Source organism: Thunnus maccoyii, chromosome 2 (genome assembly GCF_910596095.1).
Source record: "Thunnus maccoyii chromosome 2, fThuMac1.1, whole genome shotgun sequence".
Lineage (NCBI taxonomy): Eukaryota > Metazoa > Chordata > Actinopteri > Scombriformes > Scombridae > Thunnus > Thunnus maccoyii.
In genome coordinates this window covers 9,161,144-9,186,760 of record NC_056534.1, presented here as the reverse complement: position 1 = coordinate 9,186,760, position 25,617 = coordinate 9,161,144, and the positions used below count along the sequence as shown (strand labels likewise).

The following is a 25,617-nucleotide window of genomic DNA, read 5'->3' as shown; positions in this document are numbered from 1 at the left end:
TTATCTGAAGAAAGGGTCTTCAAGAGACAACGCAAGAAATCTGGATGAGTTATTTAAGTGATGTGAGCGTTTGAACAGTTGAACTAATGGACATCAACCATAAAACACGGGAGCACACTTAAGATGAAAGATCTTTAATCAGTAAAAACCGGTGCAATATTTCACATGTAAACAATTGCAGCATCTCATTCTTAATACCTGAATAGTTACATAGAAATAATATTTTAGTGATTCAAGGATTCCTGTAAAAATAGATCAGTTTAACAAAACAACTATATCCCCTTCAAAAAAAAAAAGAAAATTCTTGCTGATTATTTCAAGTGCTCGAAGGCTCCCCTACAGATCAGCGAGCACGTCTTCAGTATTCAACAAGTCTCAGCTTCATTAGTAGCCCTCGCTTCCTGCAGCCAAATTCTACATCACCCGACCTTTATTAACACACCCGCCTTCTACTGTGCATCGATGTAAAACCGCAGAGAAGACATCGTTACTGACTCACAGCTTGTAGGGCAGCAGGTTAGTAAAATACGTCAGGGATGGGAGAGAATTTGGCTGCAGGGTCGGTGTCCTAAGTTTCAGGATTCTCCTTCACCGTTAAACAGAAATTACATTTTTGCAAGCTCAGCATCAGAACAGAGTATTTTCAATCGCGCATTTGGCACTGATTTCCCATACTAGTGTTGTTCCTATGTGTGGATAAGCCCACTATCATCAAAGCGTTCCTTATCTCAGAGAAACACTGCTGTTTCACTCTCTACTTATCCACCTTTTTTTCTTTTGTTTCCTCACTTCTGTCCTGACTTAACAGCAGTTTTTTCGTCATACCTGCTGTTTCGTCCACATTTTCTCTTTGCTACGACAAAATGTAGTGGGTCATGTTGCCCTGTGGGTTTTCCATGTCCTCCTCGCTTCAGCTTCCTCAAAATTCCCTCCTGTTTCTCCACATCTCAGGTCTAATCGCAGCTTTTTTTCCTCTTCCTTGTCAGTCCTCCCTTTTGTTTCCTGGTCCTCCAGCCTCCGCTCTTTCCTCGCTCTTTTCTCTTCTCCTGCGTCACTCTCAGGATTCCCTGCTTACTGATGTTCAGGAGGCCATGTGGCTTCTTTTCTGTTCTGCCTCTTTTCTCTCCACCTCCGCCTCCGTCCTGTCTTTCAGCGCCTTCAGCAGGATCCTGAGCAGCGTGTTTTCGTTCAGCAGGCTTTCGGAGGTGTCCGCCAGCTCCTGCAGCCGTCTCACTGCCTCCCCGAGCTGACGGCTTTTCTCCCGGTGCTGTTCCTCTAAGCTGTGCCTTTCTCGCTGCAGCTCTGTGTTCTGGGCCCCTAAGCTGTGAGCGTAAAATGTCAGTCGGCGGTTCTCGCGCCACAGCTGCGCCAGCTGTTGGGAAAGGCGCTCGCGGGCGTGATGGAGCGTCTGAACCTCTCGCTGGAGAACCAGAAACTCTGCACGCAGGACGTTGCTGGCTCCTGGTCCGTCTGCCTGGTCTGAGGATGTCACTGGTTTGTCGGTGTAGTGCGGAGAACCACAGTGCTGCAGGATGAAGTGTAGGAGGTTGGGTAACGTGATGGGCAGGTCGTCTGGAAACTTCACGCTGAGGTGTTTTCTTAAAGAAGCAGAAACAGTGAATGCAAGAGTGAAAACAAATCTGCTGAAAGTAACTGATAATATTTTAGTGAAATATTTGTATTTTTATATTTTCTTTATTTGTACAGTGTTGATGTTACAGTAACTACTGAGTACTATATAATAAATGTACTCTCGTCACTGCCATCCATGTCTGGGTATAAATAGAAAATGCAAACTCAGATATCCAAATGTGCATGTTTGCATGTGTTTACCCATCATTATTCTCACCTGTATCTGGGGAAGAGAAGAATAGTGGGGACATGATCCACCATGAACTCCCATGGAAGGTCATTACGTGCAACATTCACCCTACAAAGAGGAAAATGTAGATTTTTTTTAAATTAAAAGTTGGACCAGAGAATTAATGTTGAACTGTTTGTTTATTTTAGACTGAAATTAAAACTATAATTCAACTAAAAACTCATATTAAACACACAGTACTGCCACAATACCTTCATTAACAGTCAAACATAAAGATGCAGACATACCTCGCCACAGTGATGGTGCTGTTTCCCTGTAGTAATCTGGCCAACTGGATGATGATGTGGTTGAGAACTGAGCAGAAGCCGCACCACTGAGTGTAGTAGAACAGCAGCACATCCTAGAGGAGAATACACACACACACACTCATTTATATTTCAATGAAATGACCACAAATTCATCTTTAGACCCAACAGTGAGACTCTCACAGCTGTGGAGGCTACTGTGTTTTAAGGTGGAAGGTCACCTGAGGAGGGAAACACTGGTCATCATGGATAATAACAGAGTCATTTCTTTCCTGGCTGGTGTGTTATATCATCTGGTGTTAACCTGTAAATGCAAAACATCCCCAAATCAATGAGCATGTGTATTGGCCCGAATATAAGACAACACACGTTTTTGGAAAAGACTCTTTGAAGAGACACTTTTACACTCGTCCTGTTGAGATGCTATTAATCAGCGGAGAAGAGTCCTCATCCTTTAAAGTGAAATACTTCTATTAAAGTAGAACGTAAAACCTACTTTCGTGTATCTTGTTCATCAGTCACACACTCACTCTCTCTCTCGTCAGGCTCTTGGAAGCGGTGAAAATGATTTTCTCCGGCAGTGAGCATTTTTCAGACTGTCTGTTTGAGCTCCTCATCATCTGTGATAGCAGTAATTATTGGCTGTTTAACAGATGATTCAGATGATCCCAGTTTGTTTCTGCAGTAAAGACGTCTTATATTTGGGTCAGTGTGTCAGTTTTTAAGTAGACTGTACTGTACAAGGAATGCATTTAGGGACAAAGTGATATTTTCCATTTTTATTTTATTTTAGCGTCCCTACTTATTTAGACTATAAGCATGAATCATTGTGGCAAGACACAAGCTCAGTTCTTTTATTCTCCATGTGCTGTGTGGTATTAATAGTTAACACCGGGGCTGAATCACTTCCAGAGAGTTTTATAATCCACTCTCTCTTCTCACTAACTGCTTAGAGGCGGCTTCTAAAAAGTCAAAACCACTCACACGAATGCACAGACAGACGCAGAGTGGACACGGTGAGGAAAGGAGTAATGTCTCACCCTTTGAATGTCCATGACGGACGGCAGGAAGGAGGAAGTGGTCAGTTCTGTGATGAGGGGGCGCGGAGGTGACGGCTGGTGTTGGTCTGGACGTCTGGCTTCCCCTCCGCCTCCTTTCTTGTCCTCCTCTCCCACCAAGTGTCTCTGCAAGAGGCTGTACGGAGCGCTGAAGTTCCTGATGAAGGCCTCTTTAACAGGATACACACAGACATGCAGTGAGAATAGAAAATTCCTGCCAGACTCATATTAAAATGTTCTGAAGTGAAGAAGTGATGAACAGTTATGACATTGCTGTTTAGGTGAGCATCCAAATATTCTGTTTCTTGATGATAAAGACCAAATCAGGAGGTAAGATCTTTAACGGTGATCGGGGAATGTTGTGTAAATACACATAAGTTTGGTGGTAACATAAAATATAATCATATAGATTACCTTTAATTATTAATTATATTGGTAAAGACAAATTTTAGCATGCTTACAGGTGCTGGGAAAAACAAAAAGCCTAGAAACACATTAATGAAAACATCGATCACTGTACACAAAAGCTCCTCAATAAGTAACAGAGAACTTTTGATGATGTAAATCTAAATCTAATGATGGCTAAAATGAATTGATCTTCTTCATTTTGAGGGTCCTAGTACTGCTCATGTCAGCTGACTGGGACGTTTGAAAAGAACAGAGACATAGTTAATGTTATTAGGACTTTTCACCTTTGAAAACAAACATCAAGGGATTTAAACAGAAGGAAGCAACAGCAGAATTAAAGGTTTTAAACTCAGGATTAAAACCCATAAGAACCTCCTCATAAATGTCTAAATTAGAGCTGCAACAATTAGTCAACTGACAGAAAATTAACAAGCAACTATTTTGATAATCGAATTACAGTTTTACTCATTTTTTTAAGCAAAATGACAAATATTCAGTGGTTGCAACTTCTTGAATGTGAGAATTTGAGAATTTTCTGTGTCGTACATGATAGTAAATTGAACATCTTTGGATTTTGGACTATTGATCCAACGACACAGAATATTTGAAGATGTTGCTTTGAGAAATTATAACAGGCATTTTTCTCTATTTTCTGACGTTTTATAGACAAAATGGATCACTAATGACAATAATCGTTAGTTGCAGCCCCAGTCTAAATGAGCCACATGGAGGCAAAGTTATTTAAATTCAAAATTTTGACCTTTTTAAATCTCTATGTGAAGACTTGGAACAACAGTGGCTCCCTGAACAGAAAATCTGTTGGCTTTTGGACGACATTATGCAGTAAACAAAGGAATGCTGCCTTCTGTTTACAGACCAGTGGATTAAGATGCACATGCAGAATGGTTACAAGACTTTTTTCATCTTTTCTGTGCATTAAAAACATAAAATGCTTCATGTCCTGTGCGACACTGTGATTTCTAGCAATTGTACAATAATTGTAGGACATCATGGATCATCACTATACATCCTGTAGGAGCAAACCACATTATTAAAAGTTAACATATTTACTATGAAAAAGTCACCGCAGAGACCTTTAAAGGCCAAACCTCCCTTTGTCCTACTCATTGCACATTTCTTAGCAGTGAGTCTTCCCTGGAAACATCTGTGTACGTATGCAAAAGACTGAAATAAAGCCATGTCAGCTGACCTGCTGATGTGCATAATATGCAAAACTTACTCTGTGTTTCTTTCATTGGTCATGACGTTGCTTCAAACCTTGTGCAAAGAATCAGTGAATCTACACAGACATGGTGACTAAATGACGACTCCATGACCTTCAATTTAATTATCACAGACATAACGTGTGTGACATAATGTAAATGTATCATGGCGTCTTTAATGAAAAGTGTAAGCTCATCTGCATAATAAAAATGCTGACAGAGACATGTTTTAATTGATTAATTATCGATTTGATATTTTAGGGTAGATGCAACAGCCTTTGTCTTTACTTCTGCACATCACAAATTGTGTTAAGTGGAGAAATTTGCCGAATATGATCAACTCAAAGAGGAATAAGAGTTACAAACATTATCAAACCATGTAAACTAAATAAAACTGTCCTGGTCTTACCCAGAGACTCTGTCAGTGTGGTTGCTGGGCTGCGGTGGAGAACATAATGAACCTCGTCCTTCAGGTTCACAATAGTTGCGAACGAGCCGTCACCGCTCCCATCAGCGTGCGCGCCGGTCTCCTGGTGACGAGGAGTGCTTCTGTTGCCCGATGCCCCGAGCCTCACCGCCAGAGGCCAGTTCAGAGCAACATCAAGCACGTAGAACCTGAGCGTCCTATTGGTCTGACACCGGAGCCCCGTAATGCCGTCTCCCTCCTGCCGAGGGGCAGACGATGGAGGGATGGAGGAAGGAGGAGGAGGAGGAAGGGGAACTCTTTGAATGTCCGGCCCCTCTTTGGCTTGTGAAGACGATTCGTTGTTGAGTTGAGGTTCTACTTTTCTGCAGCAGGCACTGTACTGAATGAACGGGCTGTAGCTGTTAAGAAAGTTGCTACAGCCCACTGAGGTTGCGGTTTTTACGGACATGGCGGCAGGTAGGTGGTGTAGGCAGCAGTGTCTAAGATAAGACTGCAGCGCGTCTCCTCCCTGAGCGGCGGAGGGGAACGAGCAGCGTGTTGAGGAGCCGGTCGAGCCCCGCGGTGACAAGCTGAGGCACACCTCGCACACGCTCGTACGGGACTCTGGGAGAACGACCGACTGGCAGCACGGCGAGTGGGAGGTGAAGCTTTCGTCCAGGCTGGAGTGGTATTTATCGTCACAGGAATGATAACGTAGAGCGATGTCTGCAACCTGAAAAACACAAGAAACAAAAAGAAATAAAGAGTGGATAAATACACATTTTCGTTCATCCTCTGTGATTTTTTTTTTTTATTTCCCCGCGTCACTGCTCACCTCCTGCAGTACGGGGTTGGGCTTGTGTGCGAGCGGATTGTGCGGCAGGAACAGCAGCAGTGCGGGTCCTTTCGTCAGCTCCTGTTCCAGGAGGCGAGACTTTGTTTCTGGGGGCTGCAGCCACTGGAGGACGGTCTCGCGGTGTTCAAACACCCAGCTACAGATGGCCTCTGATGTGAAGTTACGCTCCCTTCGAGGGAAAATCTGAGAGAAGAAAACAAACAGACAGCATACATTCAACATTTATTCAGTATTTTATTATATTTACTACAATTTTTTAATGTATCGTCTATCGTGGCCTGATGACATCTTACCAAAGAGGAGTTAAATCTTCTGTGGAGGTAAACGGTTCCATCTTCTTTAAGTGAGATGGCCTCTGCCACCTGTCTGTTGGTCACCACCCCGAAACGCACCACGCCACGGAAGTCTGCAGCAGCACAACAGAGACTCAGAGCTGAAGACTGGAAACTTTCTGTCCTTTCTATTATTATAATCTAATCTTACAAACTTGAAATGATCAAAAACCTGTACAGAATAATTACCAAGTGATGTTTTATGAAGTTTAGTCAAATCTTTTGATTTATATAAAGGAAGAAATCTAACAGGAAGTAAATACTCCTCCTACAATTTGTTTTTTAAGGAAAATGTGTTACCTCATTTATGTCATTTATTGATATATGGTGCCCCATTATTTTTGTTTCCACAGTTTATCATTTTCCTTACTGTATTTGTAGCTAATTATATTTGCTCAGATTTATTTTGTTTTGTTCTGTTACTTATTTCTCACTGATTTACTGTAATATGTGGTCTTGTGTTTCATTATGTTTTGTACTTATTGGAAAAGTTAATAAAAAATAATTACAAAAACTTGTACAGAACCAAAAGATGTGGCCTCAAAGCTGCATGATGACTTCTTACCCCTTTTTAGAGCCTGCAGGGCAGAGGACAGAAATGTGATATATCCTGGCGGCTGAGGAGAAGAGTTAAACTGGAAGAAACCCACCACTCGAGGCTAGAAACACAGAAGACACAGCCAATCAGAATACATCATAAGGTAATACAGTTTCATTCAAAGTTGACACCTTGAGCACAGCTAAAATTAGCAAATTACATAACTGTAACGGTTTAAAGTGCAGGAGTGAGCTCAAACAGGAGCAGCTCACACAGCTGTAGTCGATCAGGATTAAACTCGCTGTAGCTGATTCTCTGCCGGATCTCCTTCAGATTGACCTGAAGCTCAAACCTACTGTACCTCGTGATAGGAGAGGAACTCCTCGAGCGTGGCTCTTGATGGGAGGTAAGTCAGCGGTGTGATGACTCTGAGGATAAAACTTTCCACATACGGAGCCACAAATGGACCTCTGTACTCTATAGGCCCGAACCTGCAGCACAGAGACACAGAGACAAACAATATAATGGATCATAAATCTATAAATACCAAAGGAAACTACAGAAAACCGACATAATCACAGTTTTCTCTAAGATATACGACACACTGATGACTGAAAATGCAATAAATCAGGTGATCAAGTTTAAGCCAGCAACTATTATAAAGTCGATGTAGCTGTTTCCACTAAACAGTCTTCTGAAATTACTGGGGCTGCAACTAATAGTTATTTTCATTTCATTTAGTCAATAAAACATCAGAAAATGGTGAAAAACACCCATCACAACATCCTGGAGTCTAAGGTGACGTCTTCAAATTTCTTATTTTGTCCGATCAACAGTCCAAAGTTTTGTAAGACCAATAAAATCCACAAATTCTAACATTTGAGAGACTTGAACTAAGGAATATTCAGCATTTTTGCTTTAAAAATTACATAAACGATTATTTGATCGTCAAAATAGTTGCAAGTTAATCTTCTGTCGATCGACTAATCAGCAAATAGTTGCAGCTCTATAAATGACTGAGAACTTGTTTTTGTTTCGCCAGTGTAATAAATGTAATACAGAAGCTAATGATGCATTTCAGTTCATTTAAAAGAAAGTGAATGAATTGTCTTACAATAATTTGAAGCCACAAAGCACAAACATTTTCAGTAGCCAGAAGGGTTCGTTAGATAAAAGCAGTTTTGGTGTATTTTTCAGTGAAGTGCTTCTGTTACACACACGTCATAATTAAAGGATGAGCATCAAACATCATTATCAAACACAGTCAAAGACAGTCTTCTCTGTCTCACCTCCTGTAGAACAGATGGACGATCGGGTACTGGTAGAAGCGGTTATGCTTCCTGCATTTCCCCTGACTCCACCAGCAGTTAACTGCCACAAACTGCACCTGTGTTTGTGAAAGAGACAGAGGGACAGTGTTGAACAAACAAAACTTTTTCCAGATCTCAAACCGGTTATGGTGTGTTTTCATTTTTGAGTCTAAAATCAGGCCTCGTCCTCAGTGCCTGAAAAACTAGATCCAAGCAGTCAGAGACATCCAGTATATATATATAAAGCGGGTCTATGATTTATAATTCTTAACTCCACATAAATTGAGAAGTTAAGTAAGTAAGTCCTATAAGCCATATTCAGATGTAAGATGTTTAATTTGTCTCTTTAAGTCAACAAGAATGTTTCTATGACGACAAAGTACTTCTTCTAACTGTACAGCTGAGGTTATTGTTGTTCTGAGTGCTTGTTGTTGTGACGTCAGGTGATCTGTACCTGTTTGGCCAGCTTCTTCGCTACCAGCTGCACTTCCTGCCGGGCGGCCATGGAGTGAGCACACCAGGGTGCGTAGAAGAAAATGAGAGACACCTCGGCCATGCTCCTGAGACGCTCCACCTGGAGAGGAAATGAATGTGACTGACATGTTGAACTCTTAATCGTCGTCCTAGATTCAGTTTGTGTTTGACGTGTGGTCTTGACTTTAACACTACACACACTTAATGTTAATACCAGACACATAAAGCTCCAGAAAGCTGATAATTTAGGAAAGTACGAAAACATTTGAGCAATCTGCACTGGTCAAAGATGACATCTACTTTAGGACACGTTTTAGCAAGTTTAACTTCTGAGAAATTCAGTCGATGGAGCACCTTGAACTAGAGCCAAGTACAAATTGAAGCTGTTGCCTCTTCTCATTGTTATATCCAACCCCAGATCAATTTCACAAGCAGATTTTAAAACATCTAATAAGGGAGTCTGCAGGTTGGACACTTCATCATAAATAGAAGATATTGTTAATCTATCTGAGGGGTCTGGTAAAAACTGAGACTGCATTTAGCACGTGCTTCTCTTCTTAATAATAATTCCAGCGTAAGTTCACAATTTTTTCAAGCCTGTCTGTTAAAACAACACCGTCCTTTAACACCGGATTTGTGATAAAATGTTTGTGTCAGGTGCTCATCTATATTTGAAACTTACCTGATCCAGCTGACCCAAGTAGAGGTCGACTACCGGGGCCTCGGCAGAGAAGAACCGCAGCGGAGGCCGAGCTGCTGCCACCACATTCTTAGCACGGCTACGGAAAGACAAGAATCATAATGACATGAGGAGATATGACAGTATACCTCCTGAGACGATATTTATTTGTCTACCACCAGTGACTTCACAATACTGTATTGTTTATTAGAGCTACAATGACAAGTTGATCGACAGAAAATTCAGTTTTCAAGTGAAAATACCAAACATTTCATGGTTCCAGCTTCTTAAATAAGAGAATTTGCTGTTTTTCTTTGTCTTGACATTGGATTAAACTGAATATCTTTGGGTTTTAGACTGTTTGAAGAAGACATTTGATAACATCACCTTGGGCTGTAGAAAACTGTGATGGGCAGACCAAGCAATTAATCAGGAAAATAAATCAGCAGATTCATTAATGGTAAATGCGCCTTTCTAGTCTTCCGATCACTCAAAGCACTTTACAATATATGCCAACATTCACCCACACACACACATTCATACGCTGATGGCAGACGCTGCCGTGCAAGGTGCCAACCTGCTCATCAGGATCTAATCTAGTGCACATTCACTCGCGCACACGAGGAGCAATTTGGGGTTCAGTATCTTGCCAAAGGACACTTTGTCACGCAGACTGGAGGAGCCAGGAATGGAACCGCCGCTCTTCCGATTAGCGGACGACCTGCTTTACCTACTGAGCTACAGCCATCCCATAATGACAGTATTGTTAGTTGTTGCTTCACTGTTTATATGTAAGGAAGTGCACCTTGATTCGTCAAGTACTTTAACTGGTCTGGTTATTTTAATACATTAACAGTTTCTCAATTGATTTTCCAAGAACTGTACTACATCATGGACATAGACATTACACATGCACAAATCCAATACGCTGGATCAATGTCAGTGCTGATATATACTGACCTTATTAAGCAGAGTGGGTATCAGCCAAGATGTAACCGACTCACACTAAATACAGATCATTAGAAAAGTCAGTGTTTCCGATCAGTAAAGGCAGGACTCAGTTTTTAAAGCCACAACAATCCCTGACTTCACGTTATCTTACATAAATATTTTTCCAACTTGTTCCACACAGTGAAGTCTACAGATCATAATCTACTTCAGGAGAGAAAAAGTTGTATCTGTACCTCCCTACATCCCAAAATAAAAAGCATATCTACGGCTTCAACTAATGGTTATTTTCATTATCAATTAATCAATTGGTCATTTGGTTGTTAAAAGGTGAGAAAATGGTGAAAAATGTCCATCACTGTTTCTTAAAAGATCAAGGTTATGTCCTCAAATGTCTCGATCAACAGTCCCAAAGATAAGGTTGTCACAGCTGGAGCAAAACTACCAGTGAACAGGATGACAAGCAGGATGTGAGGAGCTAATTTGTCTGTATTTGTTTCAAGTTTCATTCTCACTGGCTGTGTTTGTGTGTGTGTGTGTGTGTGTGTGTGTGTGTGTCCACAGCTGGGTTCACTGGGAGGCTGAATGTGTGTTCTTATGTTACCACACAGCTGTGGTAGTTACACTGACACTGATATCTTCAGGGTCATTTAAAAATACACTGGCCAAGCGCTTTATTAGAAACACCTGTGCAATCTAACGCAGTCCAGTACAACAGCTCGGCCATAAATTCTACTTTTATGAAGCTTATACATTTTCAGTTTTTGTTGACATTGTCAGAAAGGTGATAATTCCACTTTATGTTTATTATTGAGGTCATAGTGGATGCTGGTGGCGTACTGGAGCACGTTACATTGTGTTCCTAATATTTTGCCCCCCTCCTGTATGTATAATCGAGTGGACAAATGCACTGTAATCAATCACTCACTCTAATCATCAATATAATGTTGTTTTTACACACACAAAAAAGTTTAATTGTCTTGTTAAAATCCTTAAAATTACATCTCATTCTCCCTCGTTAAAGAAAATCCCGAATCTATGAATATGCAAACATATTGAATCTGAGAAGTTTAAATGCTGGACATAATATGTCTCCTACTTCACTGTAAAGTCAATTCTCAATGTTTGTATACTGGAGGCTTCAAGTTTATAGATGACATACATATGTACACTATACAAATTAAAGAATTATTATTGTATACAGGACCAAATTCTGCACAGCCGAGCTCAAACATTCAATTGTAGGAACAAAAAAGAAAAACATATTTTTGAGTGCAAGTGGACTTTAAATCTTCTAAACTGAAGGTTGTGCTGTGCAACCAAACAATGTAAATCCAGTGAACATTGACTTCTCTGTAACAATAACTTAACATTATCTGACAAAAGCATTAAATATTGAGGCTAAATAATGACCAAAACCTTTGCTAAAAGTCCCAAATGTAAAGAGTGCATGGCCACTGATAGTACACTGTCTGTTTAAAAGCTTTAAAGCATTAGTTAATCCTCTTGTCCCTACAGCACACGTCAGGTCAGCCGCACAACACAATGAAGACCCTGATTGGTTATAAGTAGATTATTATTTATTAGGAGCAGCTAATTTACTGCTACAACCTTCCTGTTTCAGTAAAGTAACCACTGTGTTCAGTGAGTGACATACAGGCCCGGTTAAACACAAACAAACTCAGACTGTGTGTGTTTGAATATGTTACAGTAGCTGCTGCTGTTTACCTGCATGTGAACTTGACGGCCAGTATGAGCAGGACGCTGAGCACGATAGCCCCGCAGAGGAGAGCCGGTCTCCGGGCCATCAGATACAGCACCTGCCGGAGAGACTGCCGCACCCGGCGCAGCATTACAGGCTGTCGTCGGCTCTCCGTCCCATTTATACGCCCAACGCGTCCATTTGCCTGACGGGGAGGGTGTGTTTATGTGTGTGTGAGTGTGTGAAGGGGGGACAGGCAGGCTGGTTCGACGGGAGACAGAGCTAACCTGGATTGGACATCGGTGCTGTTGGTGTGTAAGGTTTTCAAACACGGTCAGACCAACCTTTCTTCCCCACGTAGACTTTTCACTTCCGCAACTACGACGCCAGGGAGCATGCGTAAAAGTGTTGCCGGCGGTTTGAAAGGCGCGCCATATTGTGACGCTGTCGTGAAAATATTGGTAAAAACAGGATTATTAGTTAAAATAGAAGTAGATTAAAGACTTCTAGGTTCACACGCTGGTCGGAATAATTGTGAAGTCATAATTTGTCCTTAATTAGTGTATAGAGATAGTTATGCCTATTGAGTTGTATGAGCTTTTTTGAGACAGTCCCTACATTGAGAACCGTTGCTGCCATGGAGACAGTTGAACGCTAGAGGGCGACTGTTGTTCTCTCGACAATAAAAATGAACGTTTACTTTTGTATTTCACAACTTATTTATACACTTCATTCGTTATAATTATAATTGTTTATTTACAGTAGTGGGAGAAGTACTCAGATCCGTTACTGAAGTAAAAGTAGCATTAAAATTATTCCATTACAAGTAAAAGTACTGCATTTAAGATCCTACTTATGTAAAAGTACAGTATCAGCTAGATTTACCTCAAGAATTAAGTCAAAATATACACAAATTATTAAAAGTTAAAAATGTGTTTTTGTTCTTGTTCCTACAATTGAATGATTGAGCTTCACTGTGCAGAATGATGTATGTGCAGAGTTTGACACAAAAAGCTGTTTTAACATTAATCTGCTGAAAGTAGAAAGTTTTTTTGCCCTCATTGAAAATCTGAGATGGGCCTACAAACATTATTTGTGACATCACAACTAGTTTAAAGGATCTAATTTGCTGCTTGTCCAGTACAGTCCAGTAGGAGACATTATGTGTCCAGCAGTTAAACTTCTGAAATGAAATATAATCTCATATTCATAGTTAATGGGATTTTTAATGAGGGAGAAGAAGGAGATACTATTTTAAGGATTTTAACAAGGTAATTCTACTTTTTTGTGTGGAAAAACCATATAAGACACTCATTATTGTTCCCAGCAGAGTATTTTTGTATGTCCTAATACATGTCTGGAGGGGATCTTTAGATAATTGTAAATAATATAAAAAAAGAAATTTACAATAAAAAATGCATAAAATATATTTTAAGTGAAAAGAGCTATTAAAAGTTAAAATTTTAGTGGAAGAGAATGAAATGTACAAAATATTGACCAAATATTGAGTCGGCTGCTGTGACACATGTTAAACCAGCCGAGTACAAAAAAGGAAAAACAATGTTCTGCTGCACAAAATTTGATTCATTTTACAGATTTTACAAACTCTAAACTTTGTTGTTTTTTTTTTGTGAAATATTAGAGTTTTACCTTTTGGGCCTAAAACAATTATTTATTTAGTGGAACTGCTGAACAACTCAAACATCTGTAACATGACAAGGAGACACAACTAAACTTGGGTTACAAACCAAACAGTTTGGGAACTACTGGTTTCATCTCCAACAGTTTCTTTTGTATTTTATGAGCTTATCATATATTATTTAATGTAATTTTTAATCTGAAAAGTAACTACAGCTGTCAAATAAAAGCAGTGGAGTAAAAAGTACAAAGTAGCATAAAATGGAAAATACTCAAGTACAACGACCTAATAAAAATGTACTTTCCACCACTGTTTATTTATCAATATCAATTTGTCTTTGCGTATGTTAATGGTCTTGGTCGGTGGTTAACAACCTGGAGTTGGCATAGAATAACCTTCACACTTTTTTTTTTTTTTTCAAATCTTTGCTTCCCTGTAGTGATCACTTCTTCTATATATATATATATCACGAGTTGCAAGTGGACCATGGTTCTCAAGCGGTTCCCAAGCCGAAGAGGTCGGGAATCACTTGTCTAGTGGACACACAACTGTTTGGTGACCCCGACCTGTATCAGGCTTTGAGAAATCAGCTCTTCTAACAACATTAAATGTGTAACACACAAAATAAGTTATAAATCAAGATAAAGCCAAAGAAAACTAATGGGTCTTAAGCTGTAGACTGATTTGACGTGAGATTTTGAATAAGTCTGTTCCAGCTGCAGAGTTGAGAAGCAACAACAGCAAAAGTCCAATAGATCCAAGTCTTAGTTTACAGATTTATATTGTACATACATCTGAAAAATAATACTGATACTACACATTGAACCCAGAAGCATAAACACAGAGGAGTCATGTGCACTTATAGATTAATTTGATGTAGAGTGTTTTAACTATTGTACAAAATAACATGGATAACTTGTCTTGTGAAGCCTGATTTTATTCCAGCTTTAAAGTTTACTTTTGATTTGCACTTCTGTTGGATGGTGAGTGTTCTTCAGGTGTACTGAGAGGACGAGAAGCAACAAACTGTGACGAGGAGACTTCAGTGTGAGTATTTGAGATGACAGGCTCTTGTTCGATGAGGAACATTTCTATTATAGACTTTGATGTTTGGTGCTTTACATTGTTTCCTTCATTACATTTCAAATAGGCCACAAATACGTACATTAAGACAAAAACAAATCTGCACAATATTATTTAAAAATCTTTATTTTTTTCTGTCATTAGAGAAAATCAAAAAGATAAATCAATTTAAAGAACAAAATCACAGTGTAGAACTTTGAAGTGCAAATGAACAATGTAAAAATAAAACATCTTTGATTAAGCTCTACCACCCATCAAATAGATACACGTAGTATCCCATGAGTATATTAATCTAGTATAATATCCAATATACTGCAAACAAAATATTTTTGAATAAAAAAAATGTGCAATGTAATATTTGTCAGCAGTTTGAGCGAATAAAATCTGCTTTGAACATTTTCTTCTTAAAATAACCAAAAAAAAAAGTAAGAACATAAGATTTTAAAAAAAATCTAAGTGCCACATCTCTTGAAAAGGAACCACTGGAACTCCTGCAACAAAACTTCAGTGTTGAACATCTGTTCTCCAACACTGTTCCTGTTTTCTCTTGAATCATCTGTGAAGCCCGAGGCCGCGGAACTATAAACCTCAACATTTGACACGTTTCGCAATCATGTTTCCAAACCTTGAAGAGTGAATTTTTTAGACAGCTCTGTAGCACTGAGATCTCGGTCTCAGCCAGAGAACCCCGAAGAATTCACAGACTTTAATGCAGAATAAAGATTCATATACAATTATAATACTGCTTCATTCAAACTGATACTTAGTTTAATTGATTGTGGATTACGTGCTATGAAGCCATTTGATCTGTATACACATTAAAAAAAAAAAAAGAAGCTCAACTTCCTCAAGACTACATCCATCTCTGTGCTACAGAGCCATCAGCTTCTAGGGAACTCATGAGGCCAGTCTTCGCTACCACCAGTGTTTGCAATATGATGATCATTTGCATAACTGCCCTGTGGATCATTAGGCAATGTGGTTTGTGAATGCACTATGCACGCAGAGAGAGAGAGAGATTGCTGCAGTAATCTCTCATCGTCAATAGCGACGCAGATATTTTTTACCGTCTCTCATCTCGTTGGTTTTTGTTTCTACTGACAATAGTTCAGAGCCTCTCTCCTGTTCCACATGGCAACCATCCAGCAGAGAGACAACCAGGAAGCGAGAAAGCTTCCTTTCCTACAGCAAATAAGCCAGTCTCACGTGAGTTCACTGCTGAAAGTAAACACTTCTATTCTTCAGCGACTAGATTTCTGGCTATTTTATTTGCTGCTAACTGTACGGCATTGCTTGGGCACTGACTTGCATGCAGTCTGTCACAGTGCCTGCGTTTCTGGGTGCATTAGCTGCTGCACCACCAGGTCTATGTTAATGATGGGGCTGAAATAGAGAGCCCAGTAGAAGAGGCAGTTGCACACGAACTGAGGGACAAAAGGCCACAGGAGGGCGAAGGCAAAGCCCTGAGATAACATCTTCCACAAGTGGTTCCACATCTTGCGCGGCAGTGCCCTGAGGAGAGCGGAAGACACGAGTTAGTGTTTTAGTGAAGAAGTTCCACTACGGTGTCTTAAAGGACGGGTTCATCATTTTTCAAGTCTGTCTTAAAACAACAGTCAGGAGCCCAAATGGAATGAAACAGCTCATTTGTAATACAGCAAAGACAACAATTAATGAAACATGTTTATATAAGCGTTGCAAGGAAGTGTGTTTCCATTTACAGGAAATATTCTGTGTGTGTTGCTGCCTCGTTATGTATTTGTTTATGTAAACTGGAGTTTGTTTGCTCAGTGTTGGAGTATGCTACTAGTTCAACTACATTTCCCAGTAATTTCTGCGTTATGTAGGTATTTGTAAAATCACGTAATGTTTCCATTGGTGACCTATTTTTTCTGCTAAGTCGCGACCAAACATTACATCTCTATATTTAATTTTTCCTTGAAGGAGCTGGTCTGGTGCTTCTCTTCTTCACTCTCTGCTACGTTCTGTCCACTTCCTCCTGTGAGGGGAGCTTCTATTCATTTAATTATGCTCATGTTTAAAGGTCATTGTACAAAACTTTTCGGTTTGTAAAACAAAGTGGAAACTTTAGGCAGAATCTCGCACCACATCCTTACATATTCTTAAAAGTTCAGGTTATGGGAAGCTCTAGGTTATGGGGTTGTTTAGTTACCATGACGATGAAGGCCTATAGGAGACTGTGTGTTTGTTTATGTCACTATGTGTACCTGATCCTGGCTCTGGTCCAGAGCCTCCACAGGGCGCAGCCTTCCAGCACAGACAGAAGCATGGCATTAACAATAATGAAGCGAGACGTCCAGTAGTGGACGCCCAGCCAGTCCCAAGCAAACTCTGCGATCAGCTGGTACGGAAGCAGGAGGTACTTGACAAGAAACTCTCCCCACTGTCGCCAGCTGGGCTCCAACTAATTAATAAACACAGGAACAGCATAGAAGACGAAAGGTAGACAGTTATGGAATAAAACATTTTAAAAAAGGTACTTTTAAACCATTAAAACAACATATGAGTAAAAGTTAGTTTTTATACAGCAAGATTTAACATGACAGTTTGTTCTGTTTTGAAAAGTGTCACCTGTGTGTTGAGGAAGCTGCTCTCCACCGACTGATCAATGTGTGTGATGGCCGGACAGCAGGTGTGCAGGAAGGGCAGGAAGGTTTCCGAGTAGTCGAATAAATACAAATAGAAGAGTGTGAGACGAGGGGAGCGCTTCAGTGCATACAGCAAGAACAGAGACTTCCCCGCGTTAGCCGCCTGCCAGAGAGTGAGAAAAAGTTAGAAGGGAGTCATTTGATTGTGTAAGAAACATGACAAACTCACTGATTGGAGACTTTCAAATCTCAATTATGCAGTATGTTTGTCAATGAAAGCACTGTGGTACAACACCTAAATATTTGGTGCAAACTAAAGCATTTCATGGTATAATCAGAGTACTTACCTTGTATTCCCAGAGGTTCTGCGGAGGTTTGACTCCTAGGACTTTAACTCTCTCCAGTTCAGCCACAACAGCTCGTCTGTGAGCCTGATTTTCGATGCTGTAAGGAGGCTTCGACAACTCTTCATCTCCCAGCATCAACAGAAGCCTAAAGCAAAGAAATCAACACCACATGGCACAAAAAAATGAGCCACAACATAGACTTCTGGGTTTTTCTCCTTAAAGTTAAACTGGTCTGTGCAGGTCTAAACCTAAATAGAGGATACAGTGCAACAGGTGGAACATGACTTGACTCAGTTTTATTGTGTAGGGTGAAATATGTCTGCATGGAAAAAAAACAAACAAACATAAAATTGTACTTAAATCAAAATGAGTGTCATTTTTTTCTACCTTCCATTGACTTTCTCCTGCAGGAAGGGTTCCCTGTAGAGCTGAGCCCACGGCCCCAAATGTTCCAACCAGGAAACGACTTCTTCCGGCGTCCAGCGAGATACAGGTTTACTGATCAACAAGTCATGCTGCTCCACCACGCCGCTGCTCCAGTGATACACCAGCACCATCACCTGGAAACACACACACGGTACAGTACAGGTACAGTGAATCCTTGTTTACCCTGCTTGTACTTCAGGATGTTTTACATATTTAGATGCAGAGAAAAGCAGGATTTTAACTAAACGCTTCGCTCATAGAGACTGAGGACAATCTCCCAGGTTTTCCAGGTGTCTTGCAGAAATCAACCATCACCACTTGAGGTCACTGTATCTGTTTTAATTCAACCTGCAGCAGCACACCTGACTGATAAAAGTAGAACTGAAAACAGAAGTTTGCTCTTAAATGTTGGTTTGACTTGACAAAAACTTGAATTGTATCCTTATCACATCTTATAAACAATATATCACTCCTTCTCATTTGCACTGTTCTGAGCATTTCTTGTTAAACATGTGCACAGCCACTATGTTAGTCATTGTCAAGTGTGTTTCTACAGGTTTTCAATCACCCTGTTTCCACCATAGTTACTGTATGTTAGCAGATACAAAATAATCACACAATGTGACCTCTTCATTAACTTCAGTGTAGTGAAGCCCCATGTTTTTGTGTTATCTATGTAACAAAAAAGAGAAACTACACTGTTAAAAAAATTAATTTTATAAGACGTTGTGGATCATAGTCGGCACCTTAACCTCTAGGCCATGACAGCCATGTGCCGTTTCTGAGTTTCTTATTCAAGTACAATGTTTGAAAAGAAAAAATGAACCTAAATATCTTTTGAGTTTTGAAAATCAAAGGCTAAAAGAGAGACATGTAAACTTGAGTCTGGAGAAAAGGAGGCCACTGACTGGAGAGGGAACGTCTCTCTTGAGATGAAATCACCTCCAGTTTTCATCCTGGGGATTGTTTGCCAATCTTTGCCATCATGAAAGATTTTGATAATTCATAAATAATCAGCTCCTAAATCATAAAACTACGAGCCTCTCTGCAGGTTATGTTTTTTTTTGAGTGAAAGAAAACACAAAGTCCGAAACAAATGGACGCATTTAACGATATAACCCACAAAAACAGGTCCGGGTCCCTTTTCAGTTTTCCTAAAATGACCTGATTCACTCATCCATGAACTGGGGTCAAAATCAGGACCATGCTGTAATCTATTTGCATGCAACACACACTCAAATATACTGCCGCGTGGCAAGACACACAGTGACGTTGCTCCCAAGTGCCACATGGACAAAATAAACATGGTCTGTGTACATGATATAACAGCTGACCTCTTCATTCCCTACTGTAACAGCTTTGAAACATTAGATATTACTGCTGTTTGAAATATCTGTTGCTAAAATCCCTTTCACTGAAATACACAACAGTGTGAGTGCAACATTATCTAACCTTCTTATAAGGTGTCAGATTTACTCTTATTTCCTCCAAAGGCATATTTGGTAGCTTCTAGGGGTGAAAGGGTGGAAACAAGAAAAAAAAAACCTGAAATTATCTTTAAAAAGGGACATCATGTACTGCACAACCAAATTATTCATTAATCTGCACTACTGCAAACTAAGAATGCACCAATTCAATACTGAAAATAAGCATCAGAATAAGCTTAAACCCTGGACTGTGTACTGCTTCTAATTAATCTTATTAACCAATCCAATAATGCGAACTGATCAAACGACTCATTATGCGCTCAAAAGTTAATGTGCTGCAAGTTTTTACAGCACTTTTATCCGCAACGACTTACAATGGACTGCAACAGGAAAATATATGATTTCTATTTTTCAAAAAGAAAAGAAAATGACCATCATGTCATTCTCTGTAAAACATCATTACAAGAAAACATTTGCAGTCGTCATTTCTACGTGGAGCAGCTCTATGAAGATACTTTGGGTCTTGGATCTTTTGGTTTTGGACTGTTAGCAGATTAACTGATAATGTAAATAATAGTTAGTTGCAGCCCTAGTTCAGTTTTTGTTCAGCTAAGCAAAAAAAAATGCAGTCAAGTTGTCCCCAACTTGACTGTTAATACTTTATCGTGTTATCCAGCAGGTTACTGTGTGCCTTGAAGATACATACAATAAATCAATCCAACTATTAAAAGACCAGTTGGAGAATCTGATGAATCTTCTGACTTGGTAAACCTTAAAACCTGCTCACGGTAACACTGACGCCTGGTAATCGCACCTGATAGTAAGATGGGGAAGTTCGCTCGCTATCGTGGGATCAGTTTGGAGGCCACCTACCATTTGAGGTCATTTTACTACAGAAGATAACGTGGAAAAGTTCAGGTGTTTTTACTGCCATCGTGTACTTACAGCCACGCACGAGAGCGCAGTGAGGACTCCAGAGAAGAAGAAGCCTGCTCCTTTGTGCTGGTTTGTCTTGGATCTACCCAAATTGTCACCATACCTAAAAAAAAAACGTGTATATTTAATAAAAGCACTTCCCTCTAGTGAGCACAGAGCAGACATCAGGAAGGTTCATATAGTCAATGACCAAAACAGCTCGTATCACAGATTATATTACCTCTGGAATGCCAGTAAACTCCGGGAGATTTTGGGGTTATCCTGGATCTCCGCTCTCCTCCGCTGCACAACCTCACCAAACAGTTTGTCGGTTGCATCTCTGGAAAGAAGAGCTTTAAGTTAACGTGTGGGATAAGAAGATGAAAGAGAATGTGGACGTAGAGAAGGTTTGAATTTGAAATTTAATTTGACCTGCTTGCATATGAGAATCTTCAGCCAGTTTGAGGGTGAAACAGTTTAATCAAACACCATCATCAAGTCTTTCCTTTTCATACCAAAACACTGTGTGCTTTATGTTGTTAATAACTTGATGTCAGTATAAAGACAAGTACAAAGACATTTCATATTGATTTAGGTTTTAGCCTTATGTGCACATAGTCTTTGTAAACCACCCCCACAAAGCATCACTTCCTGCTTTCTTCTTCCATTCAGTTCTAGTGTCTTATTGCCTACAGTTAAAAAGGAAATAAACATGAGGAAACTCAAGTTTCTGCTTAACTGACTTAGGTTCTGGTAGGCGGTTAGACGCAAGCAGGCCGTCTTCTGCCTTTTTAATATCTGGCACAGTTCTTTTCTTTTCCTGTTGATCAACCAGCATTGTCCCTGTCAAATAATTACATACATATGGTAATTTCTACCCTTGATCACAACAACCTGTGGGACAGGAGTACATGGCTCTGTTACTTTTAGTGATAGAGACATGTACTTCGGCCATTATTTGACACTTCCTTGCATCAAAAACTCTGAAATGGAGAAGAGACGATTGTGAAGTCGGTCACGGCCAAAGAAAAGAGGGAACTACATGAAATGCAAATGCAAGAGTTTGAGATAAATATGTTTGTGTAAGCAACACTACACTTGCTTGCATCCAGTGTATTCTGTGTCACTTCATGTCATATTCTGATTCTGGGTGTTTTGTAGACATGGGTCATGGCTACAGTCACATTGGGAGATTTTAGTCTTAAATTTCTGACACTGTGTGAATTGTGACACGGCCTGTCCGTGGTCGCCAAAGCTCTAAATCTGCCGTTGGTGAACGTGACTGCAAGTGTGATTTAGGACCACACTGTTTGGGACGATCAAAGACCTCACCACTTTTCTGTCACAACTGTCAACCTTCGTCTGGGACAGCCTCACATCTCACAGTGTAAAAGAGCCTCAACTCTGGTTGAGAAGGGGCTCATACAATAACACAGTTTTGTCAGTAAACACAGAGTCTCAACTGGAGTTGCATTTGAACCACACCTGTCACACACATACACTTTTTTCCCCCTGCAGTTCTTGCTCTCTACGTGAGAGCAACAAAGTGAATACTGTGGTTGGAAACCAAACATTCAACCACTGATATGGTCTAGCTGTGAAAAGCATACCTCAGCAGTATGTTGATTTTAGGAAAGCCTTCCCACTTCTCCCGGCACTCGGGGCACTCATTCTTGTGAGAAGACTCCCACCACAGAGCCAGACAGTGGCGGCAGAAGTTATGGCCGCAGGTCAAAGTGGTGGGGTTCACCAGGATGTCGTAGCAGCAGTGGCACGAGAATTCATGTTCTGAGATGTTATTGGTGGAAGGCTTCGAGTGAGAGGGTTCATCCATTAACACCTCCAGACTGTCATCTGATGAATCCCCTTCCATCTGGTGCAGCATATCCGAGTCTGGAAAAGACAAGACACAAGCTTACAAGGGAGGACTGAATGGAGAAAATCATATAAGTTTAAAGATTAAGTAAAATATGCATAAGGTCTCTAAAGGCTTCTCAGAGAAAACTGTCCATACCAGTTATTTTAAATGTTGTAGCATATTTACATGCACTTAACATCCCAACTGACCATCTAGCAAACCCTGCCATTGTGTTTACGATTTTTTAAGCATTTTTCTTGACATCCATTGGCTGTCATTCATTTATTTACAACAAAACAATATAATAGTAGACTCTTAAAACTTGCTTAAATTGTGTAAATCCATCAAAATGAACATCACGTCTGCATTATTTTAAGTTACATTGAGGCTGCTTGGTTAAACTACATTTAACGGCAGATCTATTTAATAAGTCTGCACTGCTTTACTCCACAAAAACAATGCAACTTTAGTTGGTCGACAACTTCACAAAGTTTCAAGAGTGAAGCCAAGATCAAACAGTAGCTAATAACCTGCTATAATGCTTCTCTTACTTTTGTGGCATGTTGTACGCTGATTCTGGTATGTCACTTTTGATTTTTGGTATACTGCTGCCATTATTATGGCACTTACTGGTATGTCACTCATGTTCCACTGGCAGATGCCACTGTCTACTGGCATATAGCTGTGGTGTGATTTCTTCAGGTATACCCCTTTGACTAGTTGCTGCTGTCAAACTTGCATATAGCACATGAAAATGGTACATATAACGGTGGCATATGTCAATAAAAGTCTGTATATAACAATGGAAAGTAGCATCTGTCAGTGGAAGTGATATATCTTTTTTTAAGTACCATAAGCCAGTAACAGTGAGATACCACTGAGATTCAGTGTATGCCACAGGGAGAAGAGTTGCATACAAACCATCAAACACTTTTTTTTGATTTTGCCACTGCTGAAGTTTCAAGAGTGTGACGTTACCATTTCTTTATCACGACACACAGTAAATAATAGAAACCAAAAGTAAACAAGCAAGTAGGTCATGATAACGTTAATTAAGTAGATACTGCACAAACTGTAAACAACAAACGGTAGACTTATCAGCACCATACAACGACCCAAAGATAAACCAAGAACCACCGTTAGTTTACTGGCTGATGTGAAATATTTCGGATAGCGGGTGATGTGAATTAATCACATCCTGGTCTGAACGTTAGCTGTACTTTTTATCTGTAAATGGTTAGCTAGTCGTTAGCTACTAGCTAGCTCAGCAGAGACATTTCCTGCTGTTTTACGAAGCAGAAACAACAGTTAACTAATATTACAGAAGTCTAAATGTACTGTGGTTAGCTTTAAGAATGATAATATGCTAGTTAGTCATCAAACGATCGCTAACAGCTAACACAACACCGAGTTAACTTACCTTTGCTAAATCAGCGTCATTCAGTAAACTAACCCAGGTTTACCTCGTCTCAGGAATGTCCTCTGACAGGTGAGCAGCAGGAGGGTGACATCACCATCTGGTTAACTAACTTACGTCTGCTTACGGTCAGGTAACCCTAAACAAACCCGTCCGTGGAGCGCAGACATATTTCTGCTCGAGTTGCCGTCGCCATGGCTGCGCGCTGCCGTGGAAAACCCCACGAACACACCCACGTGCACGTCAGCGTGTCACGCGGGTAGCTGATAACGCTTCTCATTGGTGGATACACACACACACACACACAGACACACAGACACACACACACACACACACACACACACCTCTATCCAAAATGTGTGTGTTTGGTCTGTCATAGGTTACTTTTGGGGACAAATTTCAGACTTAGGACCAGTTATTTGGGGACGTTTTGTCCGATTTGGGACAAAAGTCGTGTCCCCAGTGAACCAGTCATGTGTTCAATGATCTAAACCTTTGTATGTGAGTGTATGTGATGTACTATTATGTGTACCTTTGCATTTTGTATTATGTGTCCTGTGTGTTTTTTTTTTTGCTTTGTACTGTTTGTTATTGTGCTGTTATGTGTTTTAATTGTGACCTGCTGAAGGGACTGCAGATGAAAATTAGCTTTAAGCTAACTCTGGTGCAGTACATCAAATGTTAACATTCATGTTTAACACTGTACATGGTCCCAATAAATACAATACAACTGGTATGGAACCAACTGTTTTCCAACATACAGAGTATGTAATGTATTTTTGTATGATGTTGTTTTATATATGATGTACAGTTTGTAAATTTGGTTATTGTATTGTTTTTAATCGTTTGTATTGTACTATATTGTTTTTTTTAATTTCCCTGCCCGACGGTTGTGTTGTGCATGGCCCCTGTTAAATAAATTAACTAAACTAAACCCAGTTGGGAAAAAAATAATTTTTTAGGTCAGTGGTTACGGTTAGGGTAAGTCTCCAGGAAATGAATGTAAGTCTATGTAATGTCCACAAAACTTGATTGACTGTGTGTGTGTGTGTGTGTGTGTGTGTGTGTGTGTGTGTGTGTGTGTGTGTGAGTCTGATCTTCAGCCATGTGGCTTTTAGAAGCTGCTCCAGTGCAAAGTTCATATTAGTCACATCGGGCTTGAGGTAACTTATTTCTCCTATTTCTGACCACGATAATAATCAAACAGTAACTTATTAACTTACACGTTGGCTCGGTGCGGACAGGGGAGGACCATACTGTGTTACAGTGACCTGTTTATCCAGATAGTTTGGTCATAAATCACCACTAAAACTCAGTCAAGTTGACCTTACAGTAACATATGCATACATGCATAATAGTAATATGTAATGGTGGAAATTAACTGTACAGTAATCAGTTGGTGCTGTTGTAAAGGCAAAGCGTACTCACACCAAATATTGATTTCATTTAGGTTTTTTCTCTTATCTGAACTTTGTTTGATGTTAATTGATGAATAAAAAAAGATCGATTCATAGCATTATTTTCGATCATCTTCACTTTACTTTTAGTGCCTAAAACTTTTACCCAATACTGTACATTTAAGTTAACAATTAAAAAAAATCTCTATACAGTACATTTCTACGGAAGCCAAGAATGGACGTGCTTGCAATTTTTTTTAATAGATCACGAATTAATTTATGTTGTGATATCGATATTCCCCCTCTCCACCCCACCTTCCTTTCTGTCAGTAAGTCTAATAAAATGAAAATGCTTGAAAGGTACTATTTTTACTTCTCCTACAGGAAACATCCCATCATATTATGACCAGGAGTTAATCAACCTGCTATTTGGCCGTG

General features: G+C 39.9%; 2 protein-coding genes and 1 long non-coding RNA gene across 4 annotated transcripts; 1 reads left to right on the top strand and 2 right to left on the bottom strand.

The window, feature by feature from the left end:
• Nucleotides 1-118: 118 nt before the first annotated feature.
• On the bottom strand, nt 119-12,654 carry txndc11 (thioredoxin domain containing 11). Its single transcript, XM_042395705.1, has 13 exons — nt 12,088-12,654; nt 9,415-9,511; nt 8,713-8,832; nt 8,238-8,335; nt 7,310-7,439; nt 6,976-7,069; nt 6,372-6,484; nt 6,058-6,261; nt 5,226-5,955; nt 3,168-3,355; nt 2,110-2,222; nt 1,850-1,930; nt 119-1,598 (listed from the first exon to the last, which is right to left on the bottom strand). Exons 1-13 carry the CDS (start codon nt 12,210-12,212, stop codon nt 1,082-1,084), a joined length of 2,610 nt encoding a protein of 869 aa, XP_042251639.1. The 5' UTR covers nt 12,213-12,654; the 3' UTR covers nt 119-1,081.
• Nucleotides 12,655-14,893: 2,239 nt separating this feature from the next.
• LOC121886465 (bifunctional apoptosis regulator-like) lies at nt 14,894-24,017 on the bottom strand. 2 transcript variants are annotated; one of them, XM_042396461.1, is made up of 9 exons: nt 23,829-24,017; nt 22,118-22,400; nt 20,749-20,847; nt 20,538-20,631; nt 18,127-18,299; nt 17,740-17,884; nt 17,376-17,555; nt 17,012-17,208; nt 14,894-16,295 (listed from the first exon to the last, which is right to left on the bottom strand). In XM_042396461.1, the coding sequence occupies exons 2-9, from the start codon at nt 22,390-22,392 to the stop codon at nt 16,103-16,105; spliced, it is 1,356 nt and encodes a 451-aa protein (XP_042252395.1). In that variant the 5' UTR covers nt 22,393-22,400; nt 23,829-24,017; the 3' UTR covers nt 14,894-16,102. The 2 variants fall into 2 exon arrangements, with proteins under 2 accessions (XP_042252395.1, XP_042252385.1); XM_042396451.1 differs by having other exon boundaries at nt 23,786-24,016.
• Nucleotides 18,237-18,641, top strand: LOC121886474. The gene is made up of 2 exons (XR_006092747.1): nt 18,237-18,327; nt 18,426-18,641. It is a non-coding gene; the product is annotated as an uncharacterized LOC121886474 (long non-coding RNA).
• Nucleotides 24,018-25,617: the final 1,600 nt, after the last annotated feature.

Coding starts and splice junctions, on each gene's coding strand:
- txndc11 (XM_042395705.1), bottom strand. CDS start 12,212: ATGCTGCGCCGGGTGCGGCAGTCTCTCCGGCAGGTGCTGTATCTGATG. Junction 9,512..12,087: donor GCCGTCAAGTTCACATGCAG/GTAAACAGCAGC, acceptor GTCTTTCCGTAG/CCGTGCTAAGAATGTGGTGG. Junction 7,070..7,309: donor AGTTCCTCTCCTATCACGAG/GTACAGTAGGTT, acceptor CTGTGTTTCTAG/CCTCGAGTGGTGGGTTTCTT.
- LOC121886465 (XM_042396461.1), bottom strand. CDS start 22,392: ATGCTGCACCAGATGGAAGGGGATTCATCAGATGACAGTCTGGAGGTG. Junction 18,300..20,537: donor CTGCGCTCTCGTGCGTGGCT/GTAAGTACACGA, acceptor GTGTGTTTCCAG/GTGATGGTGCTGGTGTATCA. Junction 17,209..17,375: donor GCAGCTTCCTCAACACACAG/GTGACACTTTTC, acceptor TTTATTAATTAG/TTGGAGCCCAGCTGGCGACA.